The sequence below is a fragment of the Petromyzon marinus genome, chromosome 43 (assembly GCF_048934315.1).
Source record: "Petromyzon marinus isolate PM22_M1 ecotype Great Lakes invasive population chromosome 43, UKy_Petmar_22M1.pri1.0, whole genome shotgun sequence".
Taxonomy (NCBI): domain Eukaryota; kingdom Metazoa; phylum Chordata; class Hyperoartia; order Petromyzontiformes; family Petromyzontidae; genus Petromyzon; species Petromyzon marinus.
The window spans coordinates 6,666,504-6,685,152 of record NC_133709.1 but is presented as its reverse complement, the minus strand read 5'-3'; the positions used below and the strand labels follow the sequence as shown (position 1 = coordinate 6,685,152).

The window sequence follows — 18,649 nt, the reverse complement described above, 5'->3', positions numbered from 1 at the left end:
TGGAGTGGCGGCAGCGGCGGCGGCAAAGTAGTGGCACAGCGGTGAGACTGTCAAAGAGGTCGTGGAGGAAATGCAGAGTGAAGGGGAGCCCACTCGAATCGCCGCCTCTGCTGCTGGGATCCCAAATATGCGAGAACGTAAATGGAGTTGATTTACGAGGACTTAAATAAACACGGCTACTGCCCAGATATCACGTTTTTGTGTCGATAACCAAGGGTTATGCAAACCGCAGGATATTAGGTGCCGCCCTGCGCCGTGTACAACACACACACACACACAGCGTGTACGCACGAACGTTCGCAGGTTTATTTGTACGCCGCGCGTGTGTCCGTGTGCGAGCTTGCGCGCGCGTGTGTGCGTGCGATGGAAGGAATTATGGAAATGTTTTCAAAAGTCGGGGCGACCGAATAGTTTTGACAACGGGATATTAAAAGCGCGAGCACCGATAGCTTATTGCGTTTTCCTTTTTTTGCGCCAAAAAAACCTCGCCGACTACAAACGTCAATGCCAGCGTTTCTCTTACATGGCAAGCACTGTTTTATGGCGCAGAACACATACATGAGGTGTCAAAAACAGTCGAGAGAATTAAGTTGGTGCAACTGATTTTTTTTTTACTATGCACTTGTTTTTTTTAAAACCTTTTGGCTGCCCTCCATTGCCTGGTTCCATTCCTGACTCGGACACCCTTCTGCATGGAGTTTTCAACGTTCTTCTCCCATCCCGAGTGAGTTTTCCCCTCCTCCCAACATCGTTGTACCAAGTGTGGCTTTTCTGGGTGAATAGTCATACATTTCACGTATTATTATTGTTGTTGTTGTTGTCATAATGAGTGTTTGTGTGTAGTAAGTACTGAAGACGCGTGTTAGTAGGCGTGCAGGCACGTACGTATGCGTTTCCTACGCATGTGCTCACGATGTTCAAATTAAACACCCAAAAAAAATCTGAAAATCGCGTTGGAATACCAAAATTCGTATGATCCAAAAACAGATTATTATTTTTTTCATGTTATTCCATAATGACATCACTTTTCCTGCCAAATATGTCAAATGGCATCAGGTTAAGCTCTTTGGGCGCCTGAAGCAATATACATAACGTAATGCAAACGAGCCAAAAAATGCGCATCAAAATAAAAAAAATTAAATATTTTAAATGCAGCCTCAATATATTACTCGACTTGGAAGCTGCTTATGCAGCATCTTTAACGATGGCGAACACCATCGCGAGGCATTGCCGCAGTTTTCACGTACAGCATCGTTAAAAGCGCAACGCGCAGGCGGCGCCGAACAACTGCACTGCGTCGCATTACACGTTGCATTCAGTCATCAACAAACAGGTTTCTTGAAAGGGCGGTTTTTACTCGAGTTTGTCCAAATCAGCATTTAATCGCAGGATAAACACTTCGCTGTTGAATACGTTACAGAAATGCTGCACGAACAACAAAAACATTTGCAACGTTCCCGTTACCAATTTCCTTTGCCCCTTGCTTGAGAGGACACAGAGAACACGGGGGGCGGCGGGAGGGGGTTAACTAACGTCAAATGCCACCCAGTAAATAACAAAAATCGCGCGTTGGTTCGATCTTGCCAGCTTTCGCTGGCGGTCGGTGGTCTAGCTCGTGGGCGTGATCTGATTGAAGAGTTTGTCTTTGATGACTTGAGACATCAGTCCGTGGATCACCTCGATTGTCGTCTTGCAGCTGTGGAGACACACACACACATGATCCAGGGCCAATTAACATCATGGGACGGTAGTGGCAGTCGTGTACAAGTAGGCAAGTGGAAACATCATATTCTCCCTGTATTACAAGATGCACACACTTTTCTTACTTTTATGGGATTTTAAAGTAAAAGTTTGGGGTGCGTTTTGTAATCCGGTGGGCGTGTAAACCAATATTTTGAACAGCTTTATACATACCCTGGCAAAATCAACAACTTTATTGCTACTACACATTACCGTATTCTCCGGCCTACAAGCTACACTTTTCTTTCCCAGCATCCGCTCTATATTTAAAATGTTACATTGGAACACCATCGTTTCCTGTGACTTCCAGAAAGTGTGGGGTGCGTCTTGCTTTCCAGTAGGCCTTATAATCCAAATAATGGCCTGCAACGTAGGTTGCCACGTCCTGGGACCAACGCGTGTGCGAACGGACGGAGGGCATCCGGGCGACCCTAGGCGACCCCCGGGTCACCTGTCGCGCGTCGCCTTGGTGAGCTTGTCCTCGGGCTTGCGCTCCGGCCCGTCGATGCCCAGCAAGAAGCTGCCCCGGCCCAGCTGCGCTTCGGACTGCTCCAGCTTCTCAGAGAGGTCGAATATCTGTCCCGTCGTGTAGTCGGCGTTCTGCACACGGGACACCCCAATGAGACACGCGCACCACCGTCAGGCTGTACAGACGACGACGACACGAGACTACGACAAAGCCAGGCAAAACAAGGGGCTGCATAACATCCACAACCATTCAGCAAACTAAAAACTAAACTATTTTTTTTATTATTTTGCCAGGTAAGGCCCACGGAGCTATAAAGCTCTTTTTCAGAAGCGACCTGGGCCGCAAGTGAAAGCGCAACGAAGCGGCTTTGCACGTGGAAATTTACAGCAGCCGGATACTCGAAGCGCACGTTTCTAAATGTGGAGGGAAAAACCAGAGGACCCTGAGAAAAATCCACGCAACCACGTGAAGAAGAACATGCAAACTCCGAATATACAAGCGTCAGGGTTGGGATCGAACCCACGATCCTGCACATGACCCACGATCCTGCACATCAGGCGAGGTAGTTAACATCTCGCCAATGTGGCACGCCATCAAATCTCTATTGAAAAAAAAAATCACGCCGCAAACAAAATACACGGCCGTCAACACTGCCGAATGAGGACCTCCATACACCATTGCAGGTCGAGTGGGCAGTTTGACTATACTTCCACATGTTGGCGAATAAGGGTCAGTGAAGGCAGGCGACCATAGACGCTGCCGCACAATACAGTACAACAATTGTTTTTGCTGCACTGCCCTCTGCTGAGAGCGTAGCCCAGCAGTGGCCCAAAATTCATCAATTTGTTTCTACGGTGGTCGCCTGTCCAAGTGCTATCGAGGTTCGGTCCGTGCGTAGCTTCCGTGATCTGATGGCATCGGGCACATTCCGGATGATTTGGTCATAGGCCAGACTAGAAACACGCGGCATCAAACGCAGCAGAAGCAAAGCTGTAGGAATTTCAGCAAAGGGAAGAAAAAAATAATCCCCATCAAACACCGCTCGGGAATACAATACATAACCTCACGCACACCGGGAATACAGTAAATAAGCTCAAACACAGCGGAAGCAGAAGTGAAAGTAGCGTGCAGATTAAAGCACTTAACAGGACGTAACCCATCAAGGCGAGGGTGGCTTTTGGGGTTTCTCTCAAGGAGGAAATAAATGCAAGCTGAATGCAGCCCAGAGAGGCCGTGCGTAGCCTGCTGGAGTCTGCGTGTGTGTGTGTGTGCGCATGTGTGTGCCCCGAGTACACGTGTGTTGTTACAGGGAGGCTGCATAAAATTTGTTCAACCTAACGCCGAAATCGAGTGGTGCGCCAGTTGGCGCCCGCCACGGTGGTGATCGGCGAGCCACAGGAAGGGGCTTGGCGTGCCACAGGTCTGCAACCTCTCGCTTAGAAAAACACGAAGCCGAGTCGGCGAGGGCTCAGGGTGTCCGGCCACTGAGACCCCAACCTTCGACGCGGAAAGGCGGCCCTGCCGAGTGAACTTGCGGAACGTGGCTACGACACTGTGATCGTTAACATGAAAAGGTGTCACGGGGTGGCCAGGAGGACCAGGAGGTCGGCGCACCGAGCTGGCACTGCAAATATCCTGGGTTTAAAATCCGGGCAAGTGTTCACGATTACACAAGGTTCTCCAAGGTGGCAAGATGTTGAGTGACAGCTCGGTCACCGACCGCTGCAACAATAACAACAAAAAATCCCATCACATTAAATTTCGTGCACACCTAGTTGTATCTATATTCTAGTACTGAGAATTAAAAGTAGCAGTTTGACTGTTACGTGACAAAGATTACTATCAGTGGGTGGGGAGAGTGCTGCCCTCCCGACTGCGTGGACCAGAGAGTTTACTTGAAGGGGATCTCAAAAACAATTCTACGATATCCGCTTCTGTGGAACATTCCGTAACACGGAGAGTTGCAATGCTCCACAAAAAAATCTTCATGGACACCGAGAGCACAATCAGGATACAATTGGCACAAATGACAAATTAAAAAGCATGAAAATGTTTCATAGCGCACTTCAGTACTTTAAATATTAATATCTGCAAACCAGGAAAGGTGCAGGGGTGGTACTCACAAGCGATCTTTCATTGTAACGTTAACTAGCACAAGACTATCTCAAGCAATCGCACAACCTACATTTTACAACAGAATCCGTATACAAGGTAAGTTCGTTAAGATTAAACAATTCAAGCGGTGTCGCGGTAACGAGGTGCGCAAGTGGTTTACTAAGATTTAAGTGATGCCCCATCATTTAACCAGATGCTAGTGGTATTCCAAGCCTAACACCATGAGCTACACTTACAGTGAGGGAAAAAAGTATTTGATCCCCTGCTGATTTTGTACGTTTGCCCACTGACAAAGAAATGATCAGTCTATAATTTTAATGGTAGGTTTTATTTGAACAGTGAGAGACAGAATAATAACAACAAAATCCAGAAAAACGCATGACAAAAATGTTATACATTTATTTGCATTTTAATGAGGGAAATAAGTATTTGACCCCCTCTCAATCAGAAAGATTTCTGGCTCCCAGGTGTCTTTTATACAGGTAACGAGCTGAGATTAGGAGCACACTCTTAAAGGAAGTGCTCCTAATCTCAGCTTGTTACCTGTATAAAAGACACCTGTCCACAGAAGCAATCAATCAATCAGATTCCAAACTCTCCACCATGGCCAAGGCCAAAGAGCTCTCTAAGGATGTCAGGGACAAGATTGAAGACCTACACAAGGCTGGAATGGGCTACAAGACCATTGCCAAGCAGCTTGGTGAGAAGGTGACAACAGCTGGTGTGATTATCGCAAATGGAAGAAACACAAAACAACTTCAATCTCCCTCAGCCTGGGGCTCCATGCAAGATCTCACCTCGTGGAGTTACAATTATCATGAGAACGGTGAGGAATCAGCCCAGAACTACACGGGAGGATCTTGTCAATGATATCAAGGCAGCTGGGACCATATCACCAAGAAAACAATTGGTAACACACTACGCCATGAAGGACTGAAATCCTGCAGCGCCCGCAAGGTCCCTCTGCTCAAAAAAGCACATATACATGCCCGTCTGAAGTTTGCCAATGAACATCTGAATGATTCAGAGGACAACTGGGTGAAAGTGTTGTGGTCAGACGAAACCAAAATGGAGCTCTTTGGCATCAACTCAACTCTCTGTGTTTGGAAGAGGAGGAATGCTGCCAATGACCCCAAGAACATCATCCCCACCGTCAAACATGTAGGTGGAAACATTATGCATTGGGGGTGTTTTTTCTGCTAAGGGGACAGGACAACTTCACCGCATCAAAGGGACGATGGACGGGGCCATGTACCGTCTAATCTTGGGTGAGAACCTCCTTCCCTCAGCCAGGGCACTGAAAATGGGTCGTGGATGGATATTCCAGCATGACAATGACCCAAAACACACGGCCAAGGCAACAAAGGAGTGGCTCAAGAAGAAGCACATTAAGGTCCTGGAGTGGCCTAGCCAGTCTCCAGACCTTAATCCCATAGAAAATCTGTGGAGGGAGCTGAAGGTTCGAGTTGCCAAACGTCAGCCTCGAAATCTTAATGACTTGGAGAAGATCTGCAAAGAGGAGTGGGACAAAATCCCTCCTGAGATGTGTGCAAACCTGGTGGCCAACTACAAGAAACGTCTGACCTCTGATTGCCAACAAGGGTTTTGCCACCAAGTACTAAGTCATGTTTTCCAGAGGGGTCAAATACTTATTTCCTTCATTAAAATGCAAATCAATTAATAACATTTTTGACATGCGTTTTTCTGGATTTTGTTGTTGTTATTCTGTCTCTCACTGTTCAAATAAACCTACAATTAAAATTATAGACTGATCATTGCTTTGTCAGTGGGCAAACGTACAAAATCAGCAGGGGATCAAATACTTTTTTCCCTCACTGTAATACCCATTGGCTGGCCGATTAATAAATAGTAAGTTTTTTGTCACATATATTACCCAAGCGGTTTAGAAATAATAATCCTTGGCTGCCACCTTCATTACCATAATTACCCTCCATATCCAAATTTCCACAATTCAAGTGCTCTACTCACTCCCTCTCTCCAACTCCCTTCACTCCATGTCTGCCGCACCAAACTCTGAGCACTCCACCTTCTTCACCCTCTCCGCTCAACCCCTCCTCCTCCTCCTCCCATTGCTCTTCTCGTGTCCCCACGTGGCGGCGAGGCCGAGGCAGGGCACAGCGGGGGCTAAGTGCCAACGCCGGAGGGCTCGTTTGAGTTATTCATCTTCATTAGCGGTCGGCGGAAAAACAATACCGGGGGGTGGAGGGGAGCCCGGGGATACGAGGCTCCATCACGCTCCGCTCTGCCACCCGACCGACGCCAGCGTTCGCCCGGGACGCGCAGGGGCCCGGGAGGTGCGGGACCGCGCAGCAACACCGCGTGCTAACACCGCCACTCAGTCACGCTCGCCAATGCCGGCACACGTCAAGGCCCGGACGTGGGCAGAGGGGGGTTGCCGGGAGGGGTGCGGTGGGTTGGGGGGGGGGGGTGGTGGAAGATGCTGTGGCGGTCTGTGGAGGGGGGGAAGGTGGGGTTGGGTAAGGCTTGGGCTACTGGGAGCGGTAGTGATGGAGGGCGTGCGGGAGTAATGATTTAAAAATGTGGATATGTGTATGCACAGCCCATTCTTAATCTGCTGCTGGATAACGTGCTGCTAACAGGGGAACGTTTGACCATACTTCACCAAGATGCTTTGCGATGGTGTTTATGTGCAGTCATTTGATGACCGGGATGAAACCAACTCCACCACACATGAGACAGCCGGTTCAAGCATCGAAAACTCAGTGGTGCCAGCTCAGCATTCTGACCTCCAAGCCACGTGGCCACTGCTAAGAGAGGCTGTCACTTTGTTGCCGAGAAAAGCAAACTGTGATTTGGTAACGCTTACGTTTGGCTAGCATTGCGCTCACAACCCAGCTAACATCACTCATTGTGAGTGACATCTGAACTGGTACTGGCACGCCCCCCCCCCACGCCGTATCTCTTTCGCCAACACACATACATACACATACACGTGCAAATTCACATATCCGTGTCAAGCTAGGTGGGCTATGAGACTGAGCCGTGACACGGAGGAGGAGGCACTGAGCAGAGGGTGCCGGGTCACGGAGCAGACGTGTAACTCCGTCACGCCATGCGCTCGGGGTCGCGACCCCCCACGCAAGCGTCTCTAAGAAGACCCTCATAGTCCCTCTGCTGAAAATATAAACAAATACGCATAATGTGATGACACAGATTATCGTTACCATACTTTCCGTGGTGCTTTGCACTACTTACTACTTTGGGGAATGAATGCAGTACAAAGTAGGGTGTTTGTTCCCCCTAGGTCAGGGCTCGGCAAAACAAATTTACAAGAAGAGCTATTTGTTTTCAATTTGGTAAAAAAAAAAAAACCTCAATATTTCAATGAGCCGCAATGCAATGTGAATGCGAGACAGTGGTCATTAATAAACAACGTCACGAAGCAGTGCTTAAAGAGCCGCATGCGGCTCCGGAGACGTACGTTGCCGACCCCTGGTCTCGTCATTTCAGTTTGAATGGCAGTTAATGACAAGTTAAATTGTATTTAAATGTACAGTACTTCTTCTTTGGTTCTTTCGGTAAAGTCACAGATCTTAATATCCTCTGTGTACGGGAGGTTGAAGTTATCAACAACATCGAAAGATATGTGAATGACAAAGCATCAATTAGGGTGCACGTATTGCAATGTGAACTGATATGTGTGTGTGTGTTGCGTGTGTCGTTCAATGTGTTGTGCTGTGGGGAGCGTGAGCGTAGCAGCTAGTGCGCTGGGCTAAAAACCTAGCGACCCGAGTTCGATTCCCGGTCATGGCCAACAGAAGTGACAATTATCTGAACCGGTCCTGGGCCTCCCCTAGGTCGACTCAGCCTCAAAATGAGTAGCTGTTGCGGTTTGTAAACATTGCCACTAGGGAGGCAAAGGCGGCCGGGTGTGGTGGTGGCCACCAACCCCCTCGTGTGCCGTGCTGGCCTTCATAGGTGCTCGCTAACAGCACTTGCCCCGACAGTCTGCTAAAGAATATATGGAGGATCTTTGCATGTCCTTGTTGTGCAGTGCCGCTGTGTTGTGCAGTTTGCATTATGCAGTGTAAGTGTAGTGTGTGTGTTTTGTGCAGCGTGTGTGTGTGTGGTGTTGTGTGTAGCACGGAGTGTGTATGTGGTGCGGAGTTTGTGTGTGCTACACCGGCCGAGCACCCATGTTACGGAGTTACACGCAATATCAAGTAACGTCTACAAGGCGGCGACCCATGACGGTAACCACACACTGAGCAAGTACAGGGGGGCCTTCCACGCACGCTCAGCATCGCACGGACACGCGACCGTGCGCCCGTTCCCACAAGCGTGCGTCTAACAATCACAATCACACACGCAACTGCAACCGCGCAAGCGCTTACAATCAAAAACATTTGCGCAAGTAACAATCACACGTACAATTAAGCTCCCAACTTTACCCATAAGCTCAAACGCACACAGGAACTCGCTTTACGCGGAGGAGCGTTTGATTTTTCCACCCCACCTCCCTCACCCCTCCATTTTGAGAGCAGGATGCTGACAGAGGCCGTGAATGTCGAGGACACATAATATACCCAGTAGTGCCGATACGAGACCTCCTCCGCCATCACACTGGCACCAGCAAAGCTTCTGCCTTTTCATGCTTGATCCTGGATATACCTCTGCGTAGAGGCGGCGTCACAGGAAAAGGCGAGAGCCCTTTCTTGTCAAAAACGCTGACTTTTTGAAGCCGTAGCCTCTTGCCCAATGCCTCTGCATCTGCTGTCCCAGGGGGGGGTCCAAAGAGGTGGTGCTTTGAAATTTTCCATTCACAGAGCACTGTGTCCTCCCCTCTATCAGTTTGGCAGGGCACGTGCTTGAAGCTTAAGGGCAAAGTGGAACGTGCCCCCCGGGTTCAGTCAGAGACCCCTGTAGGTCTTTAAGCTTCTGCACCCAATCTGTGTGCATCCTTACGTAAGTCTCAAAACATGCGTCCATGATAATTAATTTATGGCTTTGGGCCAGGCCTGATAATTGGTGCCCTATGTTGTGCACCATGTCTTACCAACGCTTTTCACTTTTGTGCATTGTAAAGTGATTTCTCCCATTACCGATCATCATAAATGCTGAGCATCTGCCTCGATTAGAGGCCACACTGTGTGGTGGCTCAAGTATTCTTTTTTTGTATGGCAAGGTCAACTTAACAACATTATACGTGTATAGCGAGGTTAAGCCATTCGATAGTCTCGGTGTATGCTTGGTGGATGTTGCCAATGTTGCCCGTGAATCAGCGGTGCGGGCAGCGTGGGATTATGTGATGCATGGTCTGTCAATCGACGACATAGGTAGCATGGGATTGTGAGATGCGTGGGTTGTGAATTGGCCACCCGGGCTGCGTGAGATCATGTACTGCATGGTCTGTGAATCAGCGATGCGGGCAGCGTGACAGTGTGATGCATGGTCTGTGAATCGGCAGAACAAGCACTGTGGGATCATGTGCTGCGTGGTCTATGAATTGGCGGAGTGGGGCAGGGTTGGATAATTGCATCTGCCAGCCCCAGTTTTGCAGGGATTTAGGGCTGACCACCGTTTCCTGGGTAGGAGTCGAACCTCGGGAGTTATTGGCTCCACGGTGCCGCCATTATTCTATTCCTTATCATCAACTATCATCAATCCACTGCTGGACGAGGGTCTCCTCAACTCTCCTGCCACGTGACAATCCATCCAGTGGCCTGCACACGCCACGATGCGTTTTCGGGTTGTGCCGCAAACCAAATAACACAACATCATGGAACCCGGTGTAAAATTAAAAAAACACATCAGACAGAAAACAAACAACCACATGTCAAGCGGCAGATTGCACAGGCACGCGCCGCCGCCGCCGCCGCGTGTTACCGTGAGGAGGCTGGACGAGCTCAGAGTGTTGACCCAGTACTTGTTCCACAAGAGCTCCAGCAGCTTCCTGTCGAGCGACGACTTGAAATACGTCACTTCCAGGGCGTAGTACCTGCGATGCAGACAGCACGTCGGGGCGAGCCAGTTTGTCACCTACGTGCTACACGCACCGTGCACCACAGCACACCCACACTGCATCCACGTGGCTCGCAATCGGCAAGATTGGGAGTTCAAATGCTGGTTGGGGGTTAACTCGGCCCATCATCCCTCCGGGGTCGATACAATTAATACCCCTTCATGGGGGTAGTCAACAGTGGTTGTATTATGAAAAGACTCACCTCCACCATAGGAATGTGTAATTTCCACTACTGGGTCTGGGCTGTAAACGGGAAATGAGCACTGCCTCAATGCTCATTTGAGCAAGAAATGACCGACGTATAGACTCGTATATACGACGTCAACGACGTAGAAATTCAATTTCTCGGCACCGTAAACTAATAACATAAAGCACAAAACATTCATTTTAAATGCAGTTCGGTGGAATGGAGTCCACGACTGTGAGGTGGGACCGAGTTCAAGAGCTGCTTGTCATTAGCTCGGGTGCAGTCACCGTCATTCACAATCAGAAGTGGCAAGTTAGATATTTTTTTCTCCCCGGCAAACATGTGACTTACCACATTAGAAAACCTAAGCATGCCATTAAATGTAATTGACTTGGAACAACAAAACACAAAATCAAATGAAACACAACAGCCAAGAATGTTAGTGGCTACCGGGTACCGTTGCCTTGGGGCAAGTGAAGTCTTAAGAGTTTGGCAGTGGCCAAAAAGTGAGCCCTGCTGCTGCTACTACTACTACTCTCATGTCTGTGCTGCTAAACGCTCAACTATTAGCAAGACAGCATGACGAAATCAAACACAACGGCAACCAATATCATCCATCTGCTCTCGGAAGCTAATGTGAGTTGGATAGTGCTTGGATGTGTGCCCACCATGCATACAACAGGTGCTATAAAGTGTGTGTTGTGGGCAGCAGACGGAAGTGCAGAATAATTATTTGTTGCGAACTGCATGTCAATGCTCCTTGCCATAAACTCACACCACTGACCAGGGTGATAAAGTATAGCCAGATAACCCTCATGACGAGCATGTACAACCACAGGAGTGCGGGAACATAGACACATAACGCTTCAGCACAGCAATACCCCATGTATTACTGCACTGCGTATTTGCGCGTCTGTGTGCGTGGCTTGAAAGGAAACAGTTATTTTCTCGATTTTTCTGACAGTCAAATAAAAAAAACGGTCAATATACTTGAGTGTACTTCACAGTGAAAATTAAATAAAAGCATATAGGCTTACTTTCTTATTATTTTCAAATTTGTTGAAATGTTCGGGCAAATACAAAAAACGTTTACAGTGATCCGGGCAACTGATCGTTTTGCAGCTTCATTTACAATGGGAGAGTGCGGGTCGATAACAAAAAAATGCATTTGAAGGTTGAATTGAGTCTCAAATGTTTCAGGAAACACGTGGAGAGACGCCGTGATCAATTTACAGCAACTCACTTCCAGATTCGGTGGCATGGGGTCGAAAGCTCTCACGCACATTAAGTGCGCATACCCTAGATCCATGCATCCGCACGCCTGCAACCACCGCCAGCGGCGTAATGTGGTTGGCATGGGCCTTGGTGCAACGAATTAAATGGGGAGAGGCTCTGCCCAAATTCCCCCCCCCACCCCTCTTTGTATCCCGGCGCCTGCATCTCTCCCCCCCGTCTGACCCATGGACCCTGAAGCAGTTGTGCAGTTGCACCATCTGCACACCACCCTTGATTGCTATACCGATGACATCCGCCATCCAATCGCGTGTACGGACGGACGCGCACACGATGCAACCGCTCGTGCGTGTGTAGGTGAGCTCTCACGTGGCCGAAAGAGTGAGAACCGCTCCACATCAAGGGCACGTGTGTGGGGAGCCAGTGTAATTTTACAGACAATTTAGGGGTAACAAAAGCCGAGATATTGTTACATAATGTCAAAGTGTGTTAAATATGTCAAGAGTTCTTAAAATCAATTACGGATATACTTGACGTTCTCAACTACTGTGCTATATTTCAAAATGCCGATGGCATATTGGATTACCGTAAATAAGCACCCACGCATGCACGTGCAAACCAGCACTCGTTTACACACTTGTGTAAACAAAGACACAGATCCCCCGTATAGGCTTAACGCACCATTGGGGCAAGTGCTGTTAGCAAGCACCTATAAAGGCCGGCACGGCACATGAATGGGTGGGTGGTCAGCACCACGCCCAAGTGGTAATATTTATGCATCGCACCAGGTAGTCATTTGAGGCCGGGTCGATCTAGGGGAGGGCCCAGGACCGGTTCAGATAATCGTCACTGGTGTTGGCCGTGAGCAGGAATCGATCTCGGGTCGCTGGGTTCTTAGCGCAGCCCGCTAACCGCTGCACTCCCACTCCCCACACAATTGTGCACATTCACAAGCAAATAATCCTGTGCTCACACACCAATACACACATATACATGCTCATACAGAGGTCTTCCATACAGTCGTTTACAGACTGTTAGCATGAGCACTGTCCACAAGCACACATTACGGAAGGCACGATGCACAAGGTGATGGAGATGTGGCCAGCACCACGCCCGGCCACCTTAGCCTGCCCAGTGCTGATGTTTAAACACCGTATCAGGTACTCATTTAAGGCCGAGTTGACCTAAGAGAGAAACCGGTTCAAACATTCACCACTGATTTTAACCATGGTATGGGAATCGAGCTCAGATCGTTTGGGTTCTTAGCACAGCGTGCTTTCCACTACGTCACCGATACACACATATGTACACATGGGTAGACACATACATGCATCCCATTGGATACACACGCACAAGCATGCAATGCACACAAAACACACGCACCCACACACGCACCGGTAGCACGAAAGTCATGGCCCGGCATTCTTCTACACGTCCCACGGGCCGCACAGCGCGCCGGGCGGAAGCAAGGATCGCTGGGTGCAGCCATGCACACACGCACACACAAGCTCACAAGCTCACACGCACACATGCATGCAAGCACGCGCACACCCGAGCTCACACAGTTGCCCACAGTCACGCACACTCGCACAGACACGGACGCAGACACACACGCACGTCAGCATATGCACACGCTAACACACACACACTCATGCACACATACAGACATGAACACTCACACACGCTCATGCACGGAAACACAGATGCACACATACACACAAATGTAGGGCGCCCACACCCCTAGTAGCCCCTCCCCCCGCCAGCACCAAATCTTAGCAAGCTGTCAATTGGCAATGTCAGTTAAGTAAAGACCCTTTGACTCAGGGCGGAGGACGTACAATATAGTGTAATGAATATCCTGGGCTAGGGGCATAGGGTTGAGGAACCTCCTCCCACCACCCCACCCCCCACCCACTAAAGTGGCCACTCCGACGCCAGTGCTTGGCTGAGCGCATGCTCCAGCCGGTCTCTTGGTTCAGTGCCAAGGGATTCGATGAGCACGCCCAGGCTGCATGGCTAAGTAGTGGACTTCCATTGGAGATAAATTACAATGAAATATCGCATGTGAGTACCACTCCTGCCAGCCCCACATGTTTCCTGGTTTGAAGTGATCCATCAAACTTCTTCATGCTTCAGAAATGTTTAGTCCTTTCCCATAATTGTACGCCAATTTGTGCTGTCGGTGTCATTTCATGAGACAGCGTGTATATTCGGAGCTCAAGCAGAGGAGTGCACAACCATTCGTGTTAGAGAAAGGGTCCATAGAAGCGGATACTGCAGTGACTTCTGAGATCCCTTAAAGTGACCTATGATCCACATAGTAGAGGCCAGAACGTTCCTAGCCACTGCCACAGAGCAATATTCGTTGCACCAGAGTATAAGTCATATTTTTTTTATCATAGCTGGAATTATAAAATTAGGTGCAGACCCAAATAAAATGTGCTGTTTTGTCTCATTACATGTATGCTGTATCAGTGACTCAGACATTGGTTACACATTAGTCGAGGTTGGGGAACCTGTTGCTATATCACTGTACAACACAACATCGGGCCATTGTGTACAACAAAGGCCAAATCCCAGTGGTGGCATTTAGATGATAACATAGTCGTCAAACTTAATTTTTGTTTAAAGTTTGAAAATAAATGTTAAATGTTCATGGAATATCAACTCGTCAATTAAAGGATGAAAAAATTAATTGATTTGGAGCCATTCATGCAGTCATGGCAACATTCGCTGGATAGACCCCCATGCAACAATCAAAAACACATATGTGAGGTTTTTTTTTTCCTAAAATCATCACGAGTGAGTAACACGATTTAGTGACGTGTGTGGGAAATGCCCTTTTTGCGCATACAGTATTTTCAATTACAAGTGTTGTGCGCAGCTGTTAAATGCTCTTTCATTCCCGAAGTGGTATAAGACTAGTGAATTGGCGCCACCTTGTGGAAATAAAAAAAAACCTCAATACAATCGCCGATAAAACGGGAAACAATATAACAGGCGACGACGTTCCAGGGCAACGTCTCGACTTCCTATCACACGTCGATATAGTGCGGTAATTACAAATGCATAAGGACATGCATCATCACCATCAGCCACTGTCTAAAAAAATATCTACGGATTGTTTTCATGCATGAGACATGAGCGTAAGCAATATCCGTACCAATGAATCAACGCATCGCTGCATGTCTAAAATAATGCGCTACATAATCTTTCACTTTACTGGCATCTCAAAAGACCCAAGTAAGGTGTTGCTCAAATGAGCATTGAACTACTGCTCATCTCCCATTCACAAGCCTCAGCCAAGTCTAAGCATAAGGCAGCCAATGGCAACTTCCCTCACCATAAAGTAGAATTCTTTCTACGGACCTTCAGATAAATTACGGAACGAGTTAACCCCCCCCCCCCGCCGCACCCCCACCAGGTTGTGAACTCGCAAACCATCGCTCTACCACCGTGCCACCTGGCATATGTTAAAATAGCACTGTATTAACAACACTCACTGTTTGCAGTGCACTCCAAAGTCTTCTATTTTGTTGAGAGGGATGGTCTGGTACTCCGACGGTCCTTCATCCGGTGGTTTGTATCCCTGCAGCCCGCACGAAAGAAAAAAACAAAGCTCCGCCATATATCCATGCAGACTGCTGGGGCAAGAGCTTTGAGTGAACATCAATAATAGCTGGCATGGCAAAGCAGGGGGTTGTGTGTGGCCAGGACCAAGGATACACGCTGCACCAGGTAATTGTGTACGGTTGAGCCAACCAAAGGGGAGAGCCCAAAACAGCTTCGCAAGTCGACGTGTTTTTTTATGGCTTCTAATGAATGGAAGGGGTGGCATTAACTCATTACGTAAACCATGCACACATTTAAAAAAAAAATCGTACATGAACGATTATACCTATGAAGCGTGAGATTAATATCCAACATTAATAAGTGCATCATTATATCCCGAGTGTATCATTACACCCCAAGTATATTAGCAAAGCCCAACCGCCACTCACTTTTGGGTAGGTGCGGAAAGCTCCGAGGTTCACTTTCCCTGCGGATATCGTGCGCGTGGGGTCGATCTATAAGAGACAAAAAGTGGAGGTATTGATCAAAGGCTAAAATCATCAGCAAAAGGTAGCTGTAGCAGCAAAGCCACAGGAAAATAACCACAGGAATAATAGAGGCCACAGGGCCTAGAGTAATCACAGCAAAGAGTTGAGCCACAGGGGGCATATTCTCCAGAGGTAGTGATAGCTAGGGTTGCCGTCAAAATATTGTACCGTGAGAAATGATATTGCGGCAGCCCGAGAGAGAGTGATAGCAAATCCTCACCACAACGGCCACAAAGGGCTCCTGGAACTGCTGGTTCAGCATCTGCGTGCTGACATCAATGCCGGAAAGCCAGCAGCCGTATCCGGGGTGACTATGGTACCAGCCGATGGCGTTTTCTAGCCTGCCCACCTACAAAAACGCACGCACCACCCACACATTCACAAGGGACGACCAGGGCAAGCAGACATTCAAGGGAGGTGATGGCTTGGAAAGGCCTTCATACGGCAGTGTACTGACCGAGGCCGATCCGACGGCGTTTGACGGCGAGACGAACCTGCTTGGCGTTCTCGATGTACGCGGCCATGTACTCGTAGGCGGCGGCCTGCGCGTTGACGCGCGTCTCGGTGCCTTCCACGGGCAGCGCGAAACTGTCCATGATCATCATGGTGTCTCCGTCCACCTTGCCCAGCATGAGCCCCATCACCTCCAGGTTACCGCCCGAGCGCGCGTGCATCACCATCTTGAGCAGCGCCAGAGCCGACACCTTGCAGCACTTGAAGTAGTGGTGGCTGCGCACCAACATCGCACATTCGTAGCGGAAGCGTCGCTCGCATGAACAGCAGCTTTTACAAAAAAAAAGTTTTTGGTGAAACAGCATTGGTGGTTGTGCACAAGCACAAACAAACGCCGTGGTGCTAATCCCTCACACCAACATCATGCTGATCCCCCAGTTACATGCTAATTTATATGTAAACTCCCCTCCCCCCTCCTCCAGTCCCAGCTCGTTCGCTCTCCGTAATGCTAATCTCCCAGTTACATGCTGCTTTGTCAAGGCTCTATGTTCCTCCCACACAGCTTAAAAGACGCTGTCAAGCTTGACAGGGTTCACTCAAGCGCTGTCTTCTGGACAGTCCTGTTTCTTCACCCGAGGACGGATACTTGTGTTGTGGCCGAAACGTCGTGAGAATTTTATTGTTTTATTGTATTCTCATTCTACGTGACTTTACCGAAAGAACCAAAGAAGAAGAAACGACACGTATTCAATGAATACACTGCCCTAGAATGAAATATATATGTAGGGGACATTTCGGGAAATGGCCCTTCTTCATAGCTCTGTCATGGAGGGCGCAAAGTTGCCGATTATATATTTACCTTTTTGGCAGCATTAATGACGAACGTGTTGAGTTTTTTTTGTTCAAATAGTTTACACCATTCAACAGTCTTGTTGCAAAGACACGAGCAGCAGTGTTTATTTTTTTTGGCAAATGCCAAACTCACGCATTCGGCGTCTCGTTCTAAGAGCAGCAATTCCAGTCCTCACGCACTTGACGTCTCGCGCAGTCCAGCGAGGCATCACGCAACACCAAACACAACCAGCCGTTAACCACTAAGTGGTGGTGAGGTCACCACGCCACTTGTACCATGCTAGGTGCACTTTGAGAAAACGTGAAGCGTCGCCGGCGCACTGGCAGGTCACGGAACAGACCCAGGTCCCATGGCTTGACTGAGATGACTGGCAGATGCACCAACTGTGCTCCCCAAATGTGCCAACTTTCTGCGTTTTAGCTGCCCGGGGGCTCTCCGCGCGTTGTTGTGAGCGTCGCTCCTCTGCCCTCCGTTGTTGCTGGAGAGCGACTGCGTCCAACTGCCCAGCAGCGTCCTTCACGAACCTCCTTCACAGAGGCCGATCTTGACACCTCTGGTGCCAGTCATCGGCAAGTCAAATCAGCTCCACGTCCTTCTGTACATCAGCCCATCTCTTCTCTATCCCCATGACACACCAATACCAACACCCGCCATTCGCCACTAAGTGACGGTGACCCCACCACGGCGCCTGGGCCGGGCCAGGTGCACTTTTGAGGCCACGTGAAGTGTCGAAGGCTCGGTGACAGGTGGTCACCGGGGCATGAGCCAGCAGGTGCCATGGGTTGACCGACTCGGGATGGCTGGCTGACACAACACAAGAGTCAAGTAACACGCATCCCCTTCATCACACCGACCACTCGTCAACCTCACGACAAACTCGCGCAATGTCCACACACACCCCCACCTCCAAGACGTCTGAAGCACTGAAATCGAATCCGGTGGCACTCACGCACGCGTCGCTCAGGGAAACCGTCGCGCGTTAAGTCACCATTCACAAAAAGGTAAACTTTATTCGCCGGCAACGTGAATTTTGTTTAAAAAAAAATCACTCTTTGGAGGGGTAGGGGGTGGGGGGCCGGGCCCTACAATCCGAGGCCGAGGCGCTACTCGCCTAGCCGGGCGGCGACACTCACTCTTTGCTCCAGGGCTTGGCCGCGAGGATCTCCTGCTGCTGCTTCTTGTCGTACTTGTAGATCTCGTCCACGTTCTGTAAATCCTGCATGTTGTTCGCCATCTCCCACGTCTTCTGCGCCATTGAGGTGCCACCGCTGCCTCCGCCACTGCCGCTGGGACCGCCCGACGCCATCTTGGCAATGCCCAAACACCGCGTGACGTCACCGACAGCGGCGGCGTGGCCCCCCTCCCCCTCGCGGTAAAAACATCGCGACGGCGACGTCATCGCGCAAAGGTAGGAGGACGCGACGTGGTGACGTCATCGCACAATTGCGCCGTCGCGCTGGAAAACGTTGCGCGTGGTGACGTCATCGCGCAACGG

At 49.3% G+C, this 18,649-nt stretch overlaps 1 protein-coding gene across 1 annotated transcript; it reads right to left on the bottom strand.

Annotated features, from left to right (window-relative positions):
- Positions 1 to 1,136: 1,136 nt before the first annotated feature.
- COPS5 (COP9 signalosome subunit 5) lies at positions 1,137 to 18,568 on the bottom strand. Its single transcript, XM_032970342.2, has 8 exons — positions 18,288 to 18,568; positions 16,343 to 16,577; positions 16,069 to 16,197; positions 15,750 to 15,815; positions 15,252 to 15,337; positions 10,193 to 10,304; positions 2,192 to 2,340; positions 1,137 to 1,696 (listed from the first exon to the last, which is right to left on the bottom strand). Exons 1-8 carry the CDS (start codon positions 18,551 to 18,553, stop codon positions 1,609 to 1,611), a joined length of 1,131 nt encoding a protein of 376 aa, XP_032826233.2. The 5' UTR covers positions 18,554 to 18,568; the 3' UTR covers positions 1,137 to 1,608.
- Between the last annotated feature and the right edge of the window lie 81 nt (positions 18,569 to 18,649).

Coding starts and splice junctions, on each gene's coding strand:
- COPS5 (XM_032970342.2), bottom strand. CDS start 18,553: ATGACGTCGCCGTCGCGATGTTTTTACCGCGAGGGGGAGGGGGGCCAC. Junction 16,198..16,342: donor ACATCGAGAACGCCAAGCAG/GTTCGTCTCGCC, acceptor GCGTTTTTGTAG/GTGGGCAGGCTAGAAAACGC. Junction 15,338..15,749: donor CTTTCCGCACCTACCCAAAA/GTGAGTGGCGGT, acceptor TGCGGGCTGCAG/GGATACAAACCACCGGATGA.